Source organism: Phyllobates terribilis, unplaced genomic scaffold (genome assembly GCF_046119375.1).
Source record: "Phyllobates terribilis strain yellow unplaced genomic scaffold, ASM4611937v1 Scaffold_5__5_contigs__length_657084704, whole genome shotgun sequence".
Classification (NCBI taxonomy): domain Eukaryota; kingdom Metazoa; phylum Chordata; class Amphibia; order Anura; family Dendrobatidae; genus Phyllobates; species Phyllobates terribilis.
In genome coordinates, this window is record NW_027362765.1 from 42,339,967 (window position 1) to 42,359,157 (window position 19,191).

Below are 19,191 nucleotides of genomic sequence, written 5' to 3' on the forward strand. Positions count from 1 at the left end.
GTACATAGCACTTCACCAAGATGGCGCCACACTTGCGCATGCGCTCCAAACCCGAGATGCCCGCATTGATGAAGGCCTCTGCTACTTCCGGTACGCATCTATGACATTTATTGGGGATTTCCCCTTTCGCGTGCCGGAGATGAGCGTCAGAATCAAATGCAGTTGGAACCTGGCGGCGATACGTACATGCGCACCATCCATTGGACCATGGGTAGTTAGGTGGCGCTTAAATAGCAAGGTAGAGCGGTCATTGAACACACTCCCCTTGAGAAAGCTGAGTGTGCGAAACACGTGTCGGGGTATACGGTGGTGACTGGCAGTGACTTATGCTGATATGGGTAAGTCTATTCCTAAACCTTGGTGCATATCTTCTATTACTTGGTAGTGCTGACTAGCTCTAATTGAAGCATGGGTACACATAGCTTCTTACCTGTGATGAATGTTTATTGATCTGATCTGTGCTGACAGGATTTACCTTATTTATAGCACAGGCATACATATTTTTCATCAGGATGATTATTTGTGCACTTCATCTGCACATTTGTGCATGAATACTTTTTTGTCCCTGGACTTGATCTGCATACTTATGCATGAATATATTTTTGTCCTGTTGCACAATGGCTAATGGTTTATGCCCAATATTTATACTTGGGTTGGAAACTTATCTTGCGATATATAGATACTAGCTATAGAACCCGTTCTATGCCCAGGTGGCAAGCATTTTTATTGGTATATGCTGCCCCATCATGTTACGTGCCGCCCCAATCATGTTACGTGCCGCCCCCATCCTGTTACGTGCCGCCCCCATCCTGTTACGTGCCGCCCCCATCCTGTTACGTGCAGCCTTCATTCTGTTACGTTCAGCCCCCATCCTGCTATGTGCAGCCCCCATCCTGTTATGTGATGTCCCCATTCCGTTATGGGCTGCCCCCATCCGCAGGCCGGGTGATGAGTGTGGTGCCAGAGTACGCGTCTGCCCATACCACGCTGTCCGGCGTCAATGTGTCTTCACTAAAATGGCGCCGGATAGTGTGCTATGCGCATGCGCCGATTCCGACGATACACTCCTCACCCGGACTCTGGCCAAAATAGAGGTGCCGCAGCAACATTCCTTCAGGTCAGGTATGTACTTATGGCACCGGAGCTTGCAGTATGCATTCAGAGTCTACACATACCGTGATCTCCAGCACCATATACTTCTCTTACCTGTAACGGCTGGATGCGTTCTTCTGTCTGAAACCAGACTGCGCAGGCGCGTCGCGCATGTGCAGTATGAAGAGGCTTCAGCCAGAAGGACACATCCCTGGTTATATCATAGATGTCCCCCAATTCTGCAATTCTGTTAATATCCCCCATCCTGGCACATGGCACTCCTCCATCCTGGCACATGGCACTCCTCCATCCTGGTATCCATGGCACCCTTCCATCCTGGTATGCATGACACCCCTGATCCCCATCCTGGTATGCAAGGCACCCCTCATCCTTATATGCAAGGCCCCCATCATCCTTATCCTGGTATGCAAGGCCTCCCTCATCTTTATCCTCATATGCATGGCATCCCTCATCCTTATCCTGGTATGCATGGCACCCCTCATCCCTATCCTGGTATGCATGGCACCCCTTTCCCTGGTATGCACGGCACCCATCATCCCCAATCCTGGTATGCATGGCACCCCTCATCCCCAATCCTGGTATGCATGGCACCCCTCATCCCCAATCCTGGTATGCATAGCACCCCTCATCCCCTATCCTGGTATGCATGACACCCCTTATCCCTATCCTGGTATGCATGGCACTCCTCATACTTATCCTGGTATGCATGACACGACTCATCCCCAATCCTGGTATGCATGACACCCCTTTTCCTTATATGTATGGCCCCTCATCCCTATCCTGGTATGTGTGGCACCCCTCATCCCTATCCTGGTATGTATGGCACCCCTCATCCCTATCCTGGTATATATGGCACCCCTCATCCCCCAATCCTGGTATGCATCACACCCCTCATCCCCAATCCTGGTATGCATCACACCCCTCATCCCCAATCCTGGTATGCATCACACCCCTCATCCCCAATTCTGGTATGTATGGCACTCCTCATCCTTATCCTGGTATGCATGGCATCCTTCATCCCTATCCTGGTATGCATGGTACCCCCTCATCCTTAATCCTGGCATGCATGGCCCCTCATCCTTAATCCTGGTATGCATGGCCCCTCATACTTAATCCTAGTATGCATGTCCCTTCATCCCTAATCCTGGTATGCATGGCTCCTCATCCCTATCCTAGTATGTATGGCACCCCTCATCCCTATCCTGGTATGTATGGCACTCCTCATCCTTATCCTGGTATGCATGGCAGCACTCATCCGTATCCTGGTATGTATGGCACCCCTCATCCCTATCCTGGTATGTATGGCACCCTTCATCCCCAATCCTGGTATGCATGGCACTCCTAATCCTTATCCTGGTATGCATGGCATCCCTCATCCCTATCCTGGTATGCATGGTACCCTCTCATCCTTAATCCTGCTATGCATGGCCTCTCATCTCTAATCCTGGTATGCATGGCCCCTCATCCCTATCCTGGTATGTATGGCACCCCTCATCCCTATCCTGGTATGTATGGCACCCCTCATCCCTATGCTGGTATGTATGGCACCCCTCATCCCTATCCTGGTATGTTGGTATGTATGGCACCCCTCATCCCTATCCTGGTATGTATGGCACCCCTCATCCCTATCCTGGTATGTATGGCACCACTCATCCCCAATCCTGGTATGCATGACACCCCTTTTCTTGGTATGCATGGCCCCTCATCTCTAATCCTGGTATGCATGGCCCCTCATCGCTAATCCTGGTATGCATGGCCCCTCACCCCTATCCTCGTATGCATGGCACCCCTCATCCTTATCCTGGTATGTATGGCACCCCTCATCCCCAATCCTGGTATGTATGGCACTCCTCATCCTTATCCTGGTATGCATGGCATCCCTCATCCCTATCCTGGTATGCATGGTACCCCATCATCCTTAATCCTGGTATGTATGGTACCCCTCATCCCTAATCCTGGTATGTATGGTACCCCTCATCCCTAATCCTGGTATGTATGGCACCCCTCATCCCCCAATCCTGGTATGTATGGCACCCCTCATCCCCCAATCCTGGTATGCATGGCACCCCTCATCCCTCAATCCTGGTATGCATGACACCCCTCATCCCCAATCCTGGTATGCATGGTACCCCCTCATCCCCAATCCTGGTATGCATGGTTCCCCCTCATCCCCATCACACTGCACACAAAAAAAACAAAACACTTCTACTCACGTTTCTTCCCTGTGCTCCAGCGCTGTGTCCCGCTCTGCCGGAGGCCGGGGGAGAAGTGTGGCGCCGAGGACACGCGTGCCCATACCGCACTATCCAGCAGCATTTTGTTGAAGAGACACTGCAAATGTGTCTTCAGTAAAATGGCGCCGGATAGCGCGCTATGCACATGCGCCGATTCTGACGCCACATTCCGTCCCCGGCCTCCGGCCAGAACAGAGGTGTTGTGGCAACGCTCCTCCCGGTCAGGTAAGTATGTCCTTATGGCGCCGAAGATCATGGTATGCGTTCAGTGACTACACATATCGCGATTTCCAGCGCCATACACTCCTCTTACTTTTAACGGCTGGATGCGGTCTTCTGTCTGGAGCCAGACTGCGCAGGTGCGTCACACTTGCGCAGTCTATAGAGGCTTCGGACAGAGGGACGCTTGTATCTTTATATTATAGATCTTACCCATCATAGGGTTCACCACCTGTTTTTCGCTTGTAAATCCCTTTTTGATTTCACCTCTTTGCAGATTATTTACAATACTGTGGTTTTTAAATGTGTCTTTATATTTTACTGTATACTAATAAAATTCAATTGATTTTATATGTAATTTGTCAGTGGTTTCCTTGGATGCTTTGCATCCAAATTTAGGTTTGAATTCAGTATAATCCACTGTTTTGCATTCTTGGATAATATAGATGGGGAGATTGTATTGTGACGTATCTCCAGATAGTATAAAATATATATACTATTTGAATATTTTTTTGAGCATAGGCCATATGACTGCCCGATTGACCTTCTGCCAGGTGCATCCCCTCCACGAGGCCAAATCTACCCTCTCTCACAGGCTGAGACCCGTACCATGTCCAAGTACATAGAAGAGAATCTTGCAAGGGGATTTATCCCAAAGTCTTCCAGATAGATAAATAAAGCTATGCACCCAGTGATCATATAACACTGACCACAAGAATCTTGCCTACCTGCAATCCCCACAGTGACTTAACCTTCAACAAGCCAGGTTGTCTCTGTTCTTTGCCCGCTTCAACTTCACCCTCCATGTTGCTATGTACTTCATCACTGATCTGCCAGTATCGGCTGGGTGTACCATCATTTGGGTGGTTGTGGATTACTTTTCCAAGATGGCCCACTTCACTCCGCTGTGTGGTCTCCCATCTGCTCCACTGCTTGCAGAGAAGTTCATTCTACATATTTTCCATCTCCATGGTCTACCGCTCTACCATCTCAGATAGAGGTGTCCAGTTTACTTCTCACTTCTGGAGGGCTACCTGCAAATTACTAAATGTCTCTCTGGATTTCTCTTCGGCCTGCCATCTTCAATCCAATGGCCAGGTAGAGTGGGTCAATCAGATCCTGACCAACTCCTTGCGGCACTTCATCAATGACCACCACGTTGACTGGGTCGAACTCCTACCCTGGGCTGAATTCTCATACAATAACCATACGAGTGAATCCTCTGCCAAATCTCCTATTTTTTGTAGTCTACGGGCAACATCCCAATATTCCATTCCCTGTTTCAGCTCGGAGGACATTTTTGAGGTAGAGAACATTCTGGCTACCAAGAGGTTAAGAGGAGAAACCTTTTTTCTTGTAGATCGGAAGGGGTTTGGTCCTGAGGGGAGATCCTGGGAGCCCATCCATGTCCCTCTCCTCCTGGAGAGATTTCTTGCAGGCTTGAAAAAGAGGGGGTGTAAAGGGGGGTACTGTAGCACCGGCGTCTCTGCTTCCCTCGCCTGGAGGGAGTGGCCTCCCATCTGCTTCTGTGCTTGCCGAGAAGTTCATCCAACATATCTTCCGGTTGGATGTTTTTCCTCTCCATATAGTATCTGCTAGAGGCGTCCAGTTTACATCTCACTTCTAGAGGGCTATCTGCAAACTTTTAAATATCACCTTGGACTTCTCTTCAACCTATCATCCCCCATCCAACGGCCAGGTAGAGCAGGTCAACTAGATCCTGACCAACTATCTGCAGCACTTCATCCATGCTCACCATAGTGATTGGGCTGAACTCCAGCCTTGGGCAGAATTCTCATATAACAATCGTGAATGAATCCTCAGCTACATCCTCGTTTTTCATGGTGTACGGTCAACACACCAATTTTCCGTTTCCTATGTCTACTTCCACCGATATTCCAGCCGCTGAAACTCTCCTCAAAAGCTTCTCTAAGATCTAGGAGTACACTAAGAATTTTAACAAAATCTTCTGAATGGATGAACAGACACGCTGACACGAGAAGTCTGGACCCACCTCTCTTTCGACATGGTGATAAAGTTTGGCTTTCTTCCAAAATCTCAAGATGCCCTCGTATAAATTAGGTCCTCGCTTCATCGGTCTATTCGAAGTCAAACAGATAAATCCTGTAGTTTACAAGCTCAAATGCCTGGTATCTTTACGGATGCACCAATTAATTTCACGTGTCTCTCTTCAAACCTGTCGTCTTCAGTCCCTTCTTCAAGGATTCAAGTACCACTCCTGTTTCAGTGAGTACTAAAGAGGTTTTCGATGTAGAGAATATTCTGGTCACAAAAAAGGTAAGAGGAAAAACCTTTTGTGGATTGGAAGGGGTTCGGTCCTGAGCAGAGGTCACGGGAGCCCAGGGAGAACATCCATGCCCCTCTCATCCTGGAGAGATTTCTTGTGGGCTTCAAAAAGAGGGATTGTAAAGGGGGGGCAATGTAGTGCTGGCATCCCTACACACTCCCCCCCCCCCCAGCAGGGACGCAGACTTACCGCTGCGGCCCCCTTACACACTTCCTTCTCCCCCTGCTGCTGCCCGGGGTTTGTGCACTGTTAGCAGATCACTGGGCACTATGATTAGGGTGCGTGCGCACTCTCTCCCTCTTGAAGGGACAGCACGCATCATTCTAAATGGCAGGGAGACACTTATTATTTAAGGCACCTCTACCTGATGGGAGGTGCCTGAGCATTGTGGTTAGTCACTTACTCTGCACGCTTGCTATCTCTCAGATCCCTAGTTTGTTAGCACCTGCCAGTACCCGCTAGTGTCTGCCTGTACCTGCCCGTATCACTTATCCTTGCTCGTGCCTGCCTGTCCTTGTGTGTGCTTTCCAGCGTACCTGCCTGTGCCCACCTATATACCAGCCTGTGCTCACCTGCATATCTGCCTGTGCCCACCTGTATACCAGCCATACCTGCCTGCCTGTGCCCACGTGTATACCAGCCGTACCTGCCTGCACCTGCCTTTGCCCACCTGTATACAAGCCATACTTACCTGCCAGTGCCTGCCTGTCTACCAGCCATGCCCACTAGCACCTGCCGCTCCTGGAGTCCTGCCGTGCCTGCCTGTACCAGCTGAACCTTTTCGTCTAGGCCGTTACAGCTTTCAGCTCCCTGGCAGTCAGGTAATTTCTGGTTTAGCACCTAGCTTCTCCTCTCCAGGCTGTCCTTGGATCACGGCAAAGTGGTGCCACCACTCTCATTAAAATATCATCCCTCTTTGACCATTGTATTAAAGTCATGGAGCCTGATTAAAGAAGCACTCATATCAAAGTTTGAATCATCTTAATATGTTATACATCATATTATATAGGACTGTGTACTTACAATTGCTGATTTTCCCTTCTACCCAGCTAATTCTTCTCTTCCCCATTAGGTCTATGACATCACGTGATTAAAATCTAATTAGCTGAATCTTTCTAAGTGCTATGTAGAAACAGGAAATCAATTTTCCCTCTATGAGTCATGAGTCACTGCAAAAGTCCCTGGCAGAGAGGAGAAGGGTACAGCTGGGTCAGGAGTTGAAGAGGGGAATGATAAATGCAGGGAAAAGAGACTTCCTGTTTCTACATAGAGTAGAGAAAAGGAAGAATTAGCTGGGTAGAAAGGCAAAATGAGCAAATGAAAGTACACAGTGCCATATAATCTGATGACTGCAATATATTAAGAGGATAAAAACTTTGATGGGAGTGCTTCCTTAATTAAGACTAACATTATACAAGCCAATCTTAATGCAAGGGTGTTTTAGAGTAGGATGCGCTGAATTTATTAGAAGACGCACACCACTTGATGAATTTGACGAATCTTCTCAGTGAAGTGTGCCTTGCCAGAAATGCTACTCCACTCAGTGACTGGAGTAACATTTCTGCAGTAAAAATACTGCCATTGATGAATTTGATGGGTGGGCTAATGTTGCGCTAACATTTTGAGACTTTTTAATGTGTTTTACCCCAGTTTAATGACGCTAACACTTTGATGAATCAAGGCCATAGTCTTTATAGAAAATACTACAAAAGAAGCTTTATAATTTTTTATTAGTGCATTCTTTGTCCTGTCTTACATTATTTCAGCCATAACAATGATGCTCCCTGTTAGGCCACAAGTACTTCAGTTCGACACTGGCAATGATAGTCCCTCCTGATAGGCTGGGCATGTGAAATTATAGTTGCAGGACATGATTGGCTTACATAAGTACCATAAGCCTTCTCTGGCTGCTGCAATTTTCTGTAATGTATAAAATGATGGCTGCCATTTTATGCAACTTGCACAAGGCAAAATGTAAATTGTTCAAATTTGCCAAGTTTCACAAATTCATAAAAATTTGACAAGAAATAGATGTGTGCAGAATCGATCTGCTCATCTCTAGTAACAAGTTTTGAACTAGAATAAATTATTTACCACATTCAGGACATGAATATGGAGCCTCCCCTTTGCAACAGATAAGTCCGGTGTACCACTCTGTTGCAAACTTGGTGCAACAATCTACAAGGTTGTAGCAATGCAAAGAAATCCAGGAACCAGGGCACCAGACACCCCCCTTTGCTAATTTTATTGGTATAGAAAAATCACAATGTTTCGGCCACACAGGGCTTTATCAATCCATAAAAAAGAGAGCTATGCATAGCATGTATTCTCCCCTCTTTGAATGTTTCAAAGGTGAACAAAATTTGATTCCTTAGAAAAAACATTTCCCACATTCTAAGCATGAAAATGGCTTCTCTCCTGTGTGACTTATTTGAAGCGTAGCAAAATGTGATTTGTGGCTAAAATACTTCTGCGTATCAGAAAGGCTTATCACCTGTATGAATTGTCAGATGTGTAACAAGATATGACTTCTGTTTAAAACATTTCCCACATACTGAACACAAATACGGCTTCTCCCCTGTGTGACTTATCTGATGTCTAACAAGAGATGATTTTCGGATGAAACATAGCCCACATTCTGAGCATAAAAATGGCTTCTCTCCTGTGTGTGTTTTCTGATGCACAGCAAAATTTGATTTATCATTAAAACACTTCCCACATTCTGTACATGAGAATAGTTTCTCCCCTGTGTGAATTCTCTGATGTGTAACAAGACCCCACTTTTGTTTAAAACATTTCCCACATTCTGAACATGAAAACGGCTTCTGCCCTGTGTGAATTTTTTGGTGTTCAACAAGATTTGATTTCCGAGAAAAACATTTCCCACATTCTGAACATGAAAATGGCTTCTCTGCTGTGTGACTTCTCTGATGCTTAGTAAGATCTGATTTGTAGTTAAAACATTTCCCACAGTCTGCGCAAGAGAACGGCTTTTCCCCTGTGTGAATTCTCTGATGTGTAACAAGAAGTGATTTCTCTGTAAAACATTTCCCACAATCAGAACATGAAAATGGTTTCTCCCCAATATGAACTCTCTGATGTACAACAAGTTTTGAACCATCAGAAAAACATTTCCCATATTCAGAACATGAATTCTCCCCAGTTTTAGTATTTTGACTCTGAAAAAGATTTGAATTCTGTTTAAAACATTTAGCATTTTCTGAACATGAAAATTCCTTTGCTTCTGTGTGACTTTTCTCATGTTTAACAAGATTTGATATGTCTACGTAACATCTTCCACATTTTAAACATGCAAATGGATTCTCCCCTTTGTGAGATCTTTCATGTTCAACATCCCTTCTGTTATTTTTCTCAACAGTCTGTAATGAATCAGAAGATAAGACCTGATGAAAAGGATCAGATGATAGATCTTTGTTATGAAGGGCGGATGGTGGTTCTGAAGAAATCAAATACTCTTGATATGAATCTTGTGTGATACCATGATCATCTGCTTTAAAATCTGAAGATATCACGTGTCCCTTTGCACTTCTGATACAATCGCCTACAAAGAATAAAAGTTTTCTTAATTTTGTACGTTAGAATCTTAATCTTATATTGATATTTTACAATATTTATGTATAAACATTTCCATACAGATTGCAGGAAATGTACCAAAAGTAAGCTTAGTATACTAACACATCCCATAATACCTCATCCATTTGTACATAAAAATGTCTGAAGATTTTGAGGAATAAGATATTTCTTGGTCATCACATTGCTGATTAATATTCCCCTTTTTAGGTACAAACAACCAACATGCTTATTAGCAATATTAAAGGATCTACATTTATCAGCGCCACATAAATTCTAGGAACAGAGTTTTACTGATATGGCACAGGATTCCCACCTGACAGGGACCAGACTAAGAGAAGATTCAGATGGCCGTTTAACTCGGACGGGTATCTCAACGCAATGCTCAGACTGGTCGGCAGCTCTCCTGACCTAGTGTGACAGCTTCAAGTATTTCTAAACAGCTGTCACGTTCGGGTCGGGAAAGCCGTTGGCCAGTCCAAGGAATTTTTGTTGCGATAATCGTCCGAATTAGTGATTTCCTGACGAACACGGGCAATCCCCTCATGTTTTGTGGCTGTCTAACAGCTGCAAAACATGTGGCCGCAGACACTCTAACATGTCACTCGAGCACCCCCGATACTCTGTGCATGCCAGAGCACCCTAGGCAAACTTGAGTAACGAGAACTTGCGCTCATCACTAATGGCTACCTGATTGTCTTTACTACATTATCTAAAGGAATATTACATTTTATCCACACTTTTGCTATAGATGTACCTATTTTAGCGTCACAACCTATGAGAATAATAAAAAAGAAATAGCCAGTTCACGTAAAAGTATCCATTACATGTTCTTTACCACTTTATTGTCATATTTCAGTTGTATTTTTATATCCCTATTTTATCATTTATAACAATATCATATTTTCACACACATTTATTTAGTATTGGAGCAGTAGGGTAGCTCAGTGATTATTATTGCAGTGCTGGGTTCCTAGGTTCCAATCCACCCAAGAACAACATCTACAAGGAGTTTGTATGTTCCTCCCATGTTTGTGTGGGATTCCTCTAGGTACTCTGCTTTCCTCCCACATTCCAAAAATATACTATAGTGAATTTAGATTTTGAGCCCAAATGGGGACAATGATGAGGTGTGCAAAGCTGTGGAATTAATGGTGCTATATAAGCGGGAAAAATAAATAAAAGCTGAAGCAGACAAACCTGGAAGACCATAGAGCTCACCATAAGTAACACAAAATGGTACCAGCTGGTGACTGAGAAAAATCTGTGACTTCTCAGCATTTAGTGGTTACTACTTACCTGGGTAATCATATGTAGAAATCTCCTCTTTACATCGCTCATCATCCCTCCCATATGTCTCTGTAGTAATAATATGGGTCAGATCTTCACCCTGAAACAAATATTGTAAAAGTCACAGACAGATGGATAAGTCACATCTATGATCAGCTCTAATCCTACCATCTCCACCGTTCTGGTGGATAAAACAAGACTGAGCACAAGACCTTCACAGCCGTCTACACATCATAGGGGAGATCTCATGACACCTTCTCTCCATCTACCTGATAATCCTGAGGAACATTGGGATTGTCTTGTTTACAGTTCCGTGGAAGAAGAGGACGGGGACATCTCTCTGGTGTTGTCCTCTTACTGGATAGAACTGGAGGAAACACATACAGGGGCTGAATTAATTCTTTACATACAGATAATTATAGGCAGTGTGTATTTAGTCCTGTCTATTACCTGGTGATATGAGGGGCTGGGGAACCTCCATCATGACGTCCTTGTACAGATCTTTGTGTTCTTTTAAAAACTCCCACTCCTCCATGGAGAAACAGACGGCGACATCCTGACACCTTATAAGAACCTGACACATACAATGATACCGTCATCCCCCAGATCCATTCATAGAGTTATGTATAATGTCCCAGCATTCCCAGCAGTGTCACCTCTCCAGTCAGCAGCTCAATCATCTTGTAGGTGAGTTCTAGGATCTTCTGGTCATTGATGTCCTCATGTATCAGGGGGTGAGGTGGAGGCCCCGTGATTGGGCTCAGGAGTCTTCCCCATCCCTCAGACACAGGGGCCTGACAGCGCTCACTAGAGGTCTTCTTCACTACTGTGTAATCCTGGTTATGTAGAGACACATTAATAAATCTCACTACAGACATTTCCAGAGTCCTCACCTCTCCACTTCTGTCCATCTCTTATTCCCATAGATAAGAATGATGTAATGTGACGTCATCAGAATCTCTCACCTCTCCAGTAAGCCGGAAGAGGATCTCTAGGGTGAGGTGTAATATCCTCTCCGCCATCTTGTCCCTGTCCCTTTCCATGCTTAACGAGTCAATCAGGAAAATTCCCTTATATAGAAGATCTTCACTGAGAAGATCCAATATTGTAGCGACCTGAATGGGAAGAAGAGAAAGCATAAAATAATAAAAAATACAATACCTTATAATAATAAGGTGAAACATATATCTAGATAAAGCAGCTTCTCAATAGTTAAAGGTATGTCACACCATCATACGAACTCTACAGCTAATCACTGGCCTCAGGAGGTGTTGTTAACATGTATGGCAAATGAATGAAAGAACATTAGAGCCATACTAATGAAAACCAACAAATGATAATGTAATACATGTCCTTGTGACAAATTGCTTGTGGAACATACAAAAAGCCACTATAAAACTGACTGATGGCTGCTTGAACATTTCAGTAATATTCCAAGAGATTTCCTGAGTCACCCTTTATCAAAGCATTTTATAGAAATACATGCAGGTACCAATCAAGGGACATCAGATTTTAGAGTAGAGAAAGTTCCCATAAGCTTTAGTAAGGGTGACTCTATAATTAAGATAATGTCTATAGCAGAATTGAACTGGGATATAATGATTTATATCCTGAGTGTATCGCCAAAGAATGTGATCAGAATTATCCCCTAGGTTGTTTTGTACTATTGATATTTGTAAAATGTGTATTGTTAGGATTTCTAATGGAGAGATGATGGGGGATCAGTTTTTTTGTTTGTGACAGTTACAATACATATATACATACTTTTGTGTATATACATTGTGCTTCAAAGTTTGTGAACCATTCACAATTTTCATTTTTTTTGCAGAAATTTGACCAAAAAGAACATCAGATTTTCACGCAAGTCCCAAAAGTAGATAAGCAAATAAAACAAACATGTCAAAAATATTAGACTTTGTTATTTTTAAATGTGGAAAATGATCCAATATCACATGTCTGTAAGTGACAAAAGAATGTGAACATTTAGGAATAGCAGATTACTTGAAGTAAAATTAGTGTCTGGTATTTTCAACCAATGGGATGACAATCAGGTGTGAGTGGGTGACCTGTTTAATTTAAAGAACGGGGATCTATCAAAATCTGATCTTTACAACGCATGATGGCAGAAGTGTATCATTGCATTAACCAATGAGAGAAGTGAGATCCTCAAAAAAAGATTTGATATGCTTATCAGGCTGGAAAAGGTAACAAAACCATCTCTAAATAGTTTGGAGTCTACCAATCCATAGTCAGACACATTGTATACAAATGGAGAAAATTCAATACCACCCACAGGGGTGGTTGACTAACAAAGGTCAGTTCAAGAAAAGGGTATATAAAAGTCCACTAAGTCACAAAGGCACCCCTAGGTAACCTCTAAGCAATTAAAGGCCTCACTCACATTAGCTAATGTTAAAATTCATTGATCCACCATCATGAGAACACTGAACAACAATAGTGTGCATGGCAGGATTACAAGGAGAAAGCTACTGCTCTTCAAAAAGAACATTGCTGCCCATTTATAGTTTGCTAAATATCACCAGGACAAACTAGAAGGCTACTAGAACAATGTTTTGTGGATGGATGATAGAAAAATATTTAAAAATTAATGAAAAATAAGTGTTATGTTTGGAGAAACATAAACACTGCATTACACCATGAAAACCTTTTACTATATGGGAAACATATCTTCCAAAAGACAGAAGAGAGAACAAGGGGATCTGCTACCTTGGATCTAATCCTCATAGACAGGGAGGAAATGGTTGAGGAGTAAGGGTGGCTGGGACCCTAGGAGGCAGGGATTATGCTATCATAGAATTTTGGATAACTAGGGAAGGAAGACCTGTAAAGAGTCAGACTTTAAGGTTGGACTTCAGAAAAGCAGATTTAAGGGATTCAGAAAGAGGATAGGAGGGATCCAATGGCTGGATGTCCTTTAGGACAGAAATGTCCAGGAAGGATGGGAAATTTCAAAAATTTGATTCTGAAAGCACAATCATTATCAATCCCTAAAAGATGGAAGAATAGGAAGCATTTAAGGAAACCAGGATGAATGAACACAGAACTTAAATACATGCTAAAAAGGAAGAAAGAAATGTTCATCAAATGGAAAAAGGGTGGCATAAGAATAATTTAATGCTGTCTGCAGAACCTGTAGGGCACACATCAGATTAGCTAAAGCTGATAATGAATTAAGGCTTGCAAGAGATGTCAAAAGCAATAAAAAATAATTTTGGGGGTATGTCAAAAGTAAAAGAATAGTCAAAGATGCTATAGGATTGTACAACATGTGCTCTGTCATTTGATGTTCTTTAGTCATCATATACTATATACCGTCTCATTCTCATATTATCTTGTATGAAGTCTATGCTATATTCTACTATATACTTTAGGTGGTATATTATGCTAATATGCCCACAGACATCAGATGTTATATACAGGATAATATATGATTAGATAATATGTGACAGGTCGATCATATATTTTGACCTGTTTTCTCTTCCTGATTCGTCACACTGGACAGCTGCAGTAGAGTCCGGCACATGTGCAGTGTACAAATAAAGACAAAGCTAGTATACATAGCTTCACTGCACATGTCTTGATTACTGCCAAAGTTAGGATTTACAGTATCTACAACACAGCATCTCAGAGACAACTCTGAAGATCAGTATGTATTAAAAAATTGTGTGCATCCAATTCACTTTTGTAAAAAAAAGTTAATTCTTATTTTTACCAAGAAATGAATGAAAATTAAAATCAAATAGCTTTTACATAAAAATTAAGATATTAATTTTAGGCAAAAACGCCCAGATTTATTGCATTATTCGCATTGCTACGATTAAAGGTATTTGTCAGGACTTTGAATATTTTTTATTACATTTTGGGAATTTTTGCCCTCTTTCAAGATGGCGTCTTTTGTCTCATGTGCCCTTTGTCTTCCTGCCTTATAACTCCACCCCAGCCTTTAGTCAGTGCTAGAGTATTCTGCCTGTGTCCTGTTCCTGGTGGCTTCCTGGCTTCTTGCTTTCCCCTGCAAACCTGTGTGGATCTCCTGTTACCTGCTCTCTGAGATTGTGCTGCATACACTTGTTACCAGCATTCCTCCTTCTCCTGGCTGCTCGTGCTGCTTCCTCTGAGCCTCAGTCCTCACCTGCATTTGCTAACATGTAAGCGGATTTCTGCTCTGACTCGCCTTCTTTAGATAGTTGCAGAGCACGGGACTGCACTGCACTATCAGGGACTTGATACCCAGGCCTCCCTGGATGATCTAATATATTGTATGGACATACACAGTATAGACCAAAAGTTTGGACACACCTTCTCATTTAAAGATTTTTCTGTATTTTCATGACTATGAAAATTGTACATTCACACTGAAGGCATCAAAACTATGAATTAACACATGTGGAATTATATACTTAACAAAAAAGTGTGAAACAACTGAAAATATGTCTTATATTCTAGGTTTTTCAAAGTAGCCACGTTTTGCTTTGTTGACACTCTTGGCATTCTCTTGATGAGCTTCAAGAGGTAGTCACCGGAAATGGTTTTCACTTCACAGGTGTGCTCTGTCAGGTTTAATAAGTGGGATTTCTTGCCTTATAAATGGGGTTGGGACCATCAGTTGTGTTGTGCAGAAGTCAGGTGGATGCACAGCTGATAGTCCTACTGAATAGACTGTTAGAATTTGTATTATGGCAAGAAAAAAGCAGCTAAGTAAAGAAATACGAGTGGCCATCATTACTTTAAGAAATGAAGGTCAGTCAGTCCGAAAAATTGGGAAAACTTTGAAAGTGTCTCCAAGTGCAATTGCAAAAACCATCAAGCGCTTCAAAGAAACTGGCTCACATGAGGACCGCCCCAGGAAAGGAAGACCAAGAGTCACCTCTGCTTCTGAAGTTTATCAGAGTCACCAGCCTCAGAAATCGCAGGTTAACAGCAGCTCAGATTAGAGACCGGGTCAATGCCACACAGAGTTCTAGCATCAGACACATCTCTACAACAACTGTTAAGAGGAGACTTTGTGCAGCAGGCCTTCATGGTAAAATAGCTGCTAGGAAACCACTGCTAAGGACAGGGAACAAGCAGAAGAGACTTGTTTGGGCTAAAGAACACAAGGAATGGACATTAGACCAGTGGAAATCTGTGCTTTGGTCTGATGAGTCCAAATTTGAGATCTTTGGTTCCAACCACCGTGTCTTTGTGCGACGCAGAAAAGGTGAACGGATGGACTTTACATGCCTGGTTCCCACCGTGAAGCATGGAGGAGGAGGTGTGATGGTGTGGGGGTGCTTTGCTGGTGACACTGTTGGGGATTTATTCAAAATTGAAGGCATACTGAACCAGCATGGCTACCACAGCATCTTGCAGCGGCATGCTATTCCATCCGGTTTGCGTTTAGTTGGACCATCATTTATTTTTCAACAGGACAATGACCCCAACACACCTCCAGGCTGTGTAAGGGCTATTCGACCAAGAGGGAGAGTGATGGGGTCCTACACCAGATGACCTGGCCTCCACAGTCACCAGACCTGAACCCAATCGAGATGGTTTGGGGTGAGCTGGACCGCAGAGTGAAGGCAAAAGGGCCAACAAGTGCTAAGCATCTCTGGAAACTCCTTCTAGATTGTTGGAAGACCATTTCCGGTGACTATCTCTTGAAGCTCATCAAGAGAATGCCAAGAGTGTGCAAAGCAGTCATCAAAGCAAAAGGTGGCTACTTTGAAGAACCTAGAATATAAGACATATTTTCAGTTGTTTCACACTGTTTTGTTAAGTATATAATTCCATATGTGTTAATCCATAGTTTTGATGCCTTCAGTGTGAATATACAATTTTCAAAAACGTGTTCCACAGTCATACATGAAAGATGGAATGAAAAGAAAGGAATCCAAAAAGACCTTCGGTAAACGTGGAAACGCCCAGACACTAAATTTAACAAAACAGGTGGAGTGCTGGGAAGGGGAACACACAAGCAAATCACAGTAGAAGCAATAGAAGAAACCTCAGCAAGATAATTCTTAACTGGGGAGCTGGGACTCCAAACATCCATCTTAATTGGACTATAGCCAGCAAAGAATGCATGTGTCAGGAGAGTATAAATAGCTCCTTCCAATATGTGATGCGACAAACCAAATGAGGAAGTGAAAACACCTGCATAGAAGCAACACAACAAAGCAAAGACAAGCATTATCAGCATTTGGACAGAGACAACACAGACTGTGAGGGAAACCGACCCACAGCCAGAGGTCACTGGATCAAGCCAATTTGTGATATTTAAGGGCATAAAGAAATGTGATTATTGTAATTGTTTTCCATTATTTTTTAGTATTTTAACAGGGGAAAAAAATCTCTGACTTTTATTTTATGACAAAAATACAATTTTATGGAGATGTACTGGTATATAGAGATGGATTTCTGTGTACCAGTACTATGTGCCTGTAGAGAAGAAAAAACCCACTTACATATTCAGACAGAGCAAATTTTCCTATACTTGGCAGTTCAACCAGTAGGTCACAAATAAATCTGCTGTCTGCCGTGCAAAAGGTTGTGAGATTGATTCCCAGGACCAAGCACATTTCAAGAGAAATTTAGAATTAAAAGAATTTATGTACGTACAAAGCACAGACATGTGCCAGCCCCTCATCCAGAGTCCAAGGAGGAACTAAACAATTACAGCAGTGTCCTCCCCTCAGTAACACATATATGAGCCTGCACGGCTAGAAGACCACCAAATGCCTTCTCAAGCAACAACTCTCCACCAATTCCTGAACCATGCAGCAATGAATCTAGCTCTGGCAATGCCTGCGGGCATCTCCCCCAGTATGATACTATCCCGCTAGAACTGGGACAGTTGGGAACTCTGCATTTGCAACAAAACATTTTTTATACAAAACTAAAGTAGTGAAGTTTATACTACAAGTATAATGTATAAATGTATGGCTATGTGTGCACATTCAGGATTTGAAGCAGAAATTTACTGAGCGTTTCTGCATCTCCTTGCCAGAAAAAACACGCGATTTTGACACTTTTTTCCAAGCGTTTTTGTACATTAATGAATGCTTTTTTGGAGCTAAATAAAGTTATTTGGTGGGACATTGCTTTAACCCTTGGATTACCGTCAGAACTGGGGTGAGTATATTGGTTAATTTAAATGATTAAAGAATGTATCTGTTGTATTTCAAATAAAGTGTTTCCTCTGTGTCTGTTTATTTATTTAATTCTTTACTTTACTTTAATTAGGTTTGGTGACGAAAGGGTCTGATTGACACCTTGTCATCACCAAACAAAAGAGCTAGGTGTCAGCTAGTCCCATTCACCCAATCTTCATTAGCATTTATATTCATGTAATTTATGCGGCAGCTGTGACCTGCTATTTTTAGCCTAGGAAGGTGCCATTAGGCAAACATGGTCTCTGGCTATTATAACAGCTCACATCTGTTTCATTAGCCGCTACGTCCCCACGAACAGCAACAAGCAGTGTTTTGTTGCGTCCAAAACGCGGTGTTCTAATGCTGCACATTTGTTGTCGGTACATGTGAATTCATCGCATATAATGACAATCGGTCAATATTTGCAGCGAAGACTAGCGTGTCCGCTACAGAAATTGACATGCTGCGGGTGAGTTTGGGTACGTGGCCATGATCACGAGCCGCTGTAGGTTGAAGCTTTATTCAGCGTCAAACCCGCAGCGACCAGATGTTACAGTATAGTGGATGGGATCTCTAGAAATCCCATGTCCACTATGCATCTATCAGAGGCTGCGAATAACCAGTGGACACTAACAAGCGGCGTGTCTTTCAGGACCGCAGCAGGTCAAATTCTCTTGCAGAGTCGCTAGTCTCAGCAGCAGAAATTTGACCACTAAAATGTATTGAATGCGGTAAATATGCATGGTTCAATGAACACATGTGGATTTACCTGCGTTGAATAGATTGCAAGATTTTGGACGCAGCACAAAATATGCGTCCAAAGCGCTGCTATGTCCGGATCATGGGCACAAAGCCTAAAGTAAAAAAAAATGGGCTCCGCGCGTCATTTTTATAACCAGCAGAGGGAAAGCTGACCGCTGGGCGCTGATATTAGTAGCCGGGAAAGGGGCCATTAGCCAACAATGTTCCCTGGCTATTAATATCACCCCGCCCACAGCTGTTTGTTTAGCCTTTACTGGCCAGATTACAGGGGGACCCCAGAAAAATATATTGACGTAGGGTCCCCCTATAAAATCTAACCAGAAAGGGCTAAACAGACCGCTGCAAGCTGATATTAATAGCTAGGGAAGGGTCCATGGATACTAGCCCCCTCCGCGGCTATTAATATCACCTCTCAGCAGTCCCTGAAATGAGCCTCTCACCTAGCCAAATCAGTTCTCATACTTTGCACTGACGAGGGCCAACAGCCCGAAACACCGTGTCTGCAAATTGAGATTCTGATTTG

General features: G+C 43.1%; 1 protein-coding gene across 1 annotated transcript in view; it reads right to left on the reverse strand.

The window, feature by feature from the left end:
* Window positions 1-7,624: 7,624 nt before the first annotated feature.
* Window positions 7,625-19,191, reverse strand: part of LOC141270648 (uncharacterized) — a 63,679-nt gene continuing 52,112 nt past the window's right edge. The window contains exons 2-7 of the mRNA XM_073680736.1: window positions 11,721-11,870; window positions 11,412-11,591; window positions 11,206-11,329; window positions 11,025-11,122; window positions 10,765-10,855; window positions 7,625-9,436 (exon numbers count right to left, since the gene is read on the reverse strand). Coding sequence (XP_073536837.1) covers window positions 8,352-9,436; window positions 10,765-10,855; window positions 11,025-11,122; window positions 11,206-11,329; window positions 11,412-11,591; window positions 11,721-11,798 — 1,656 coding nt within the window. The 5' untranslated portion in view covers window positions 11,799-11,870 and the 3' untranslated portion in view covers window positions 7,625-8,351. The remainder of the gene's footprint in view (window positions 9,437-10,764; window positions 10,856-11,024; window positions 11,123-11,205; window positions 11,330-11,411; window positions 11,592-11,720; window positions 11,871-19,191) is intronic.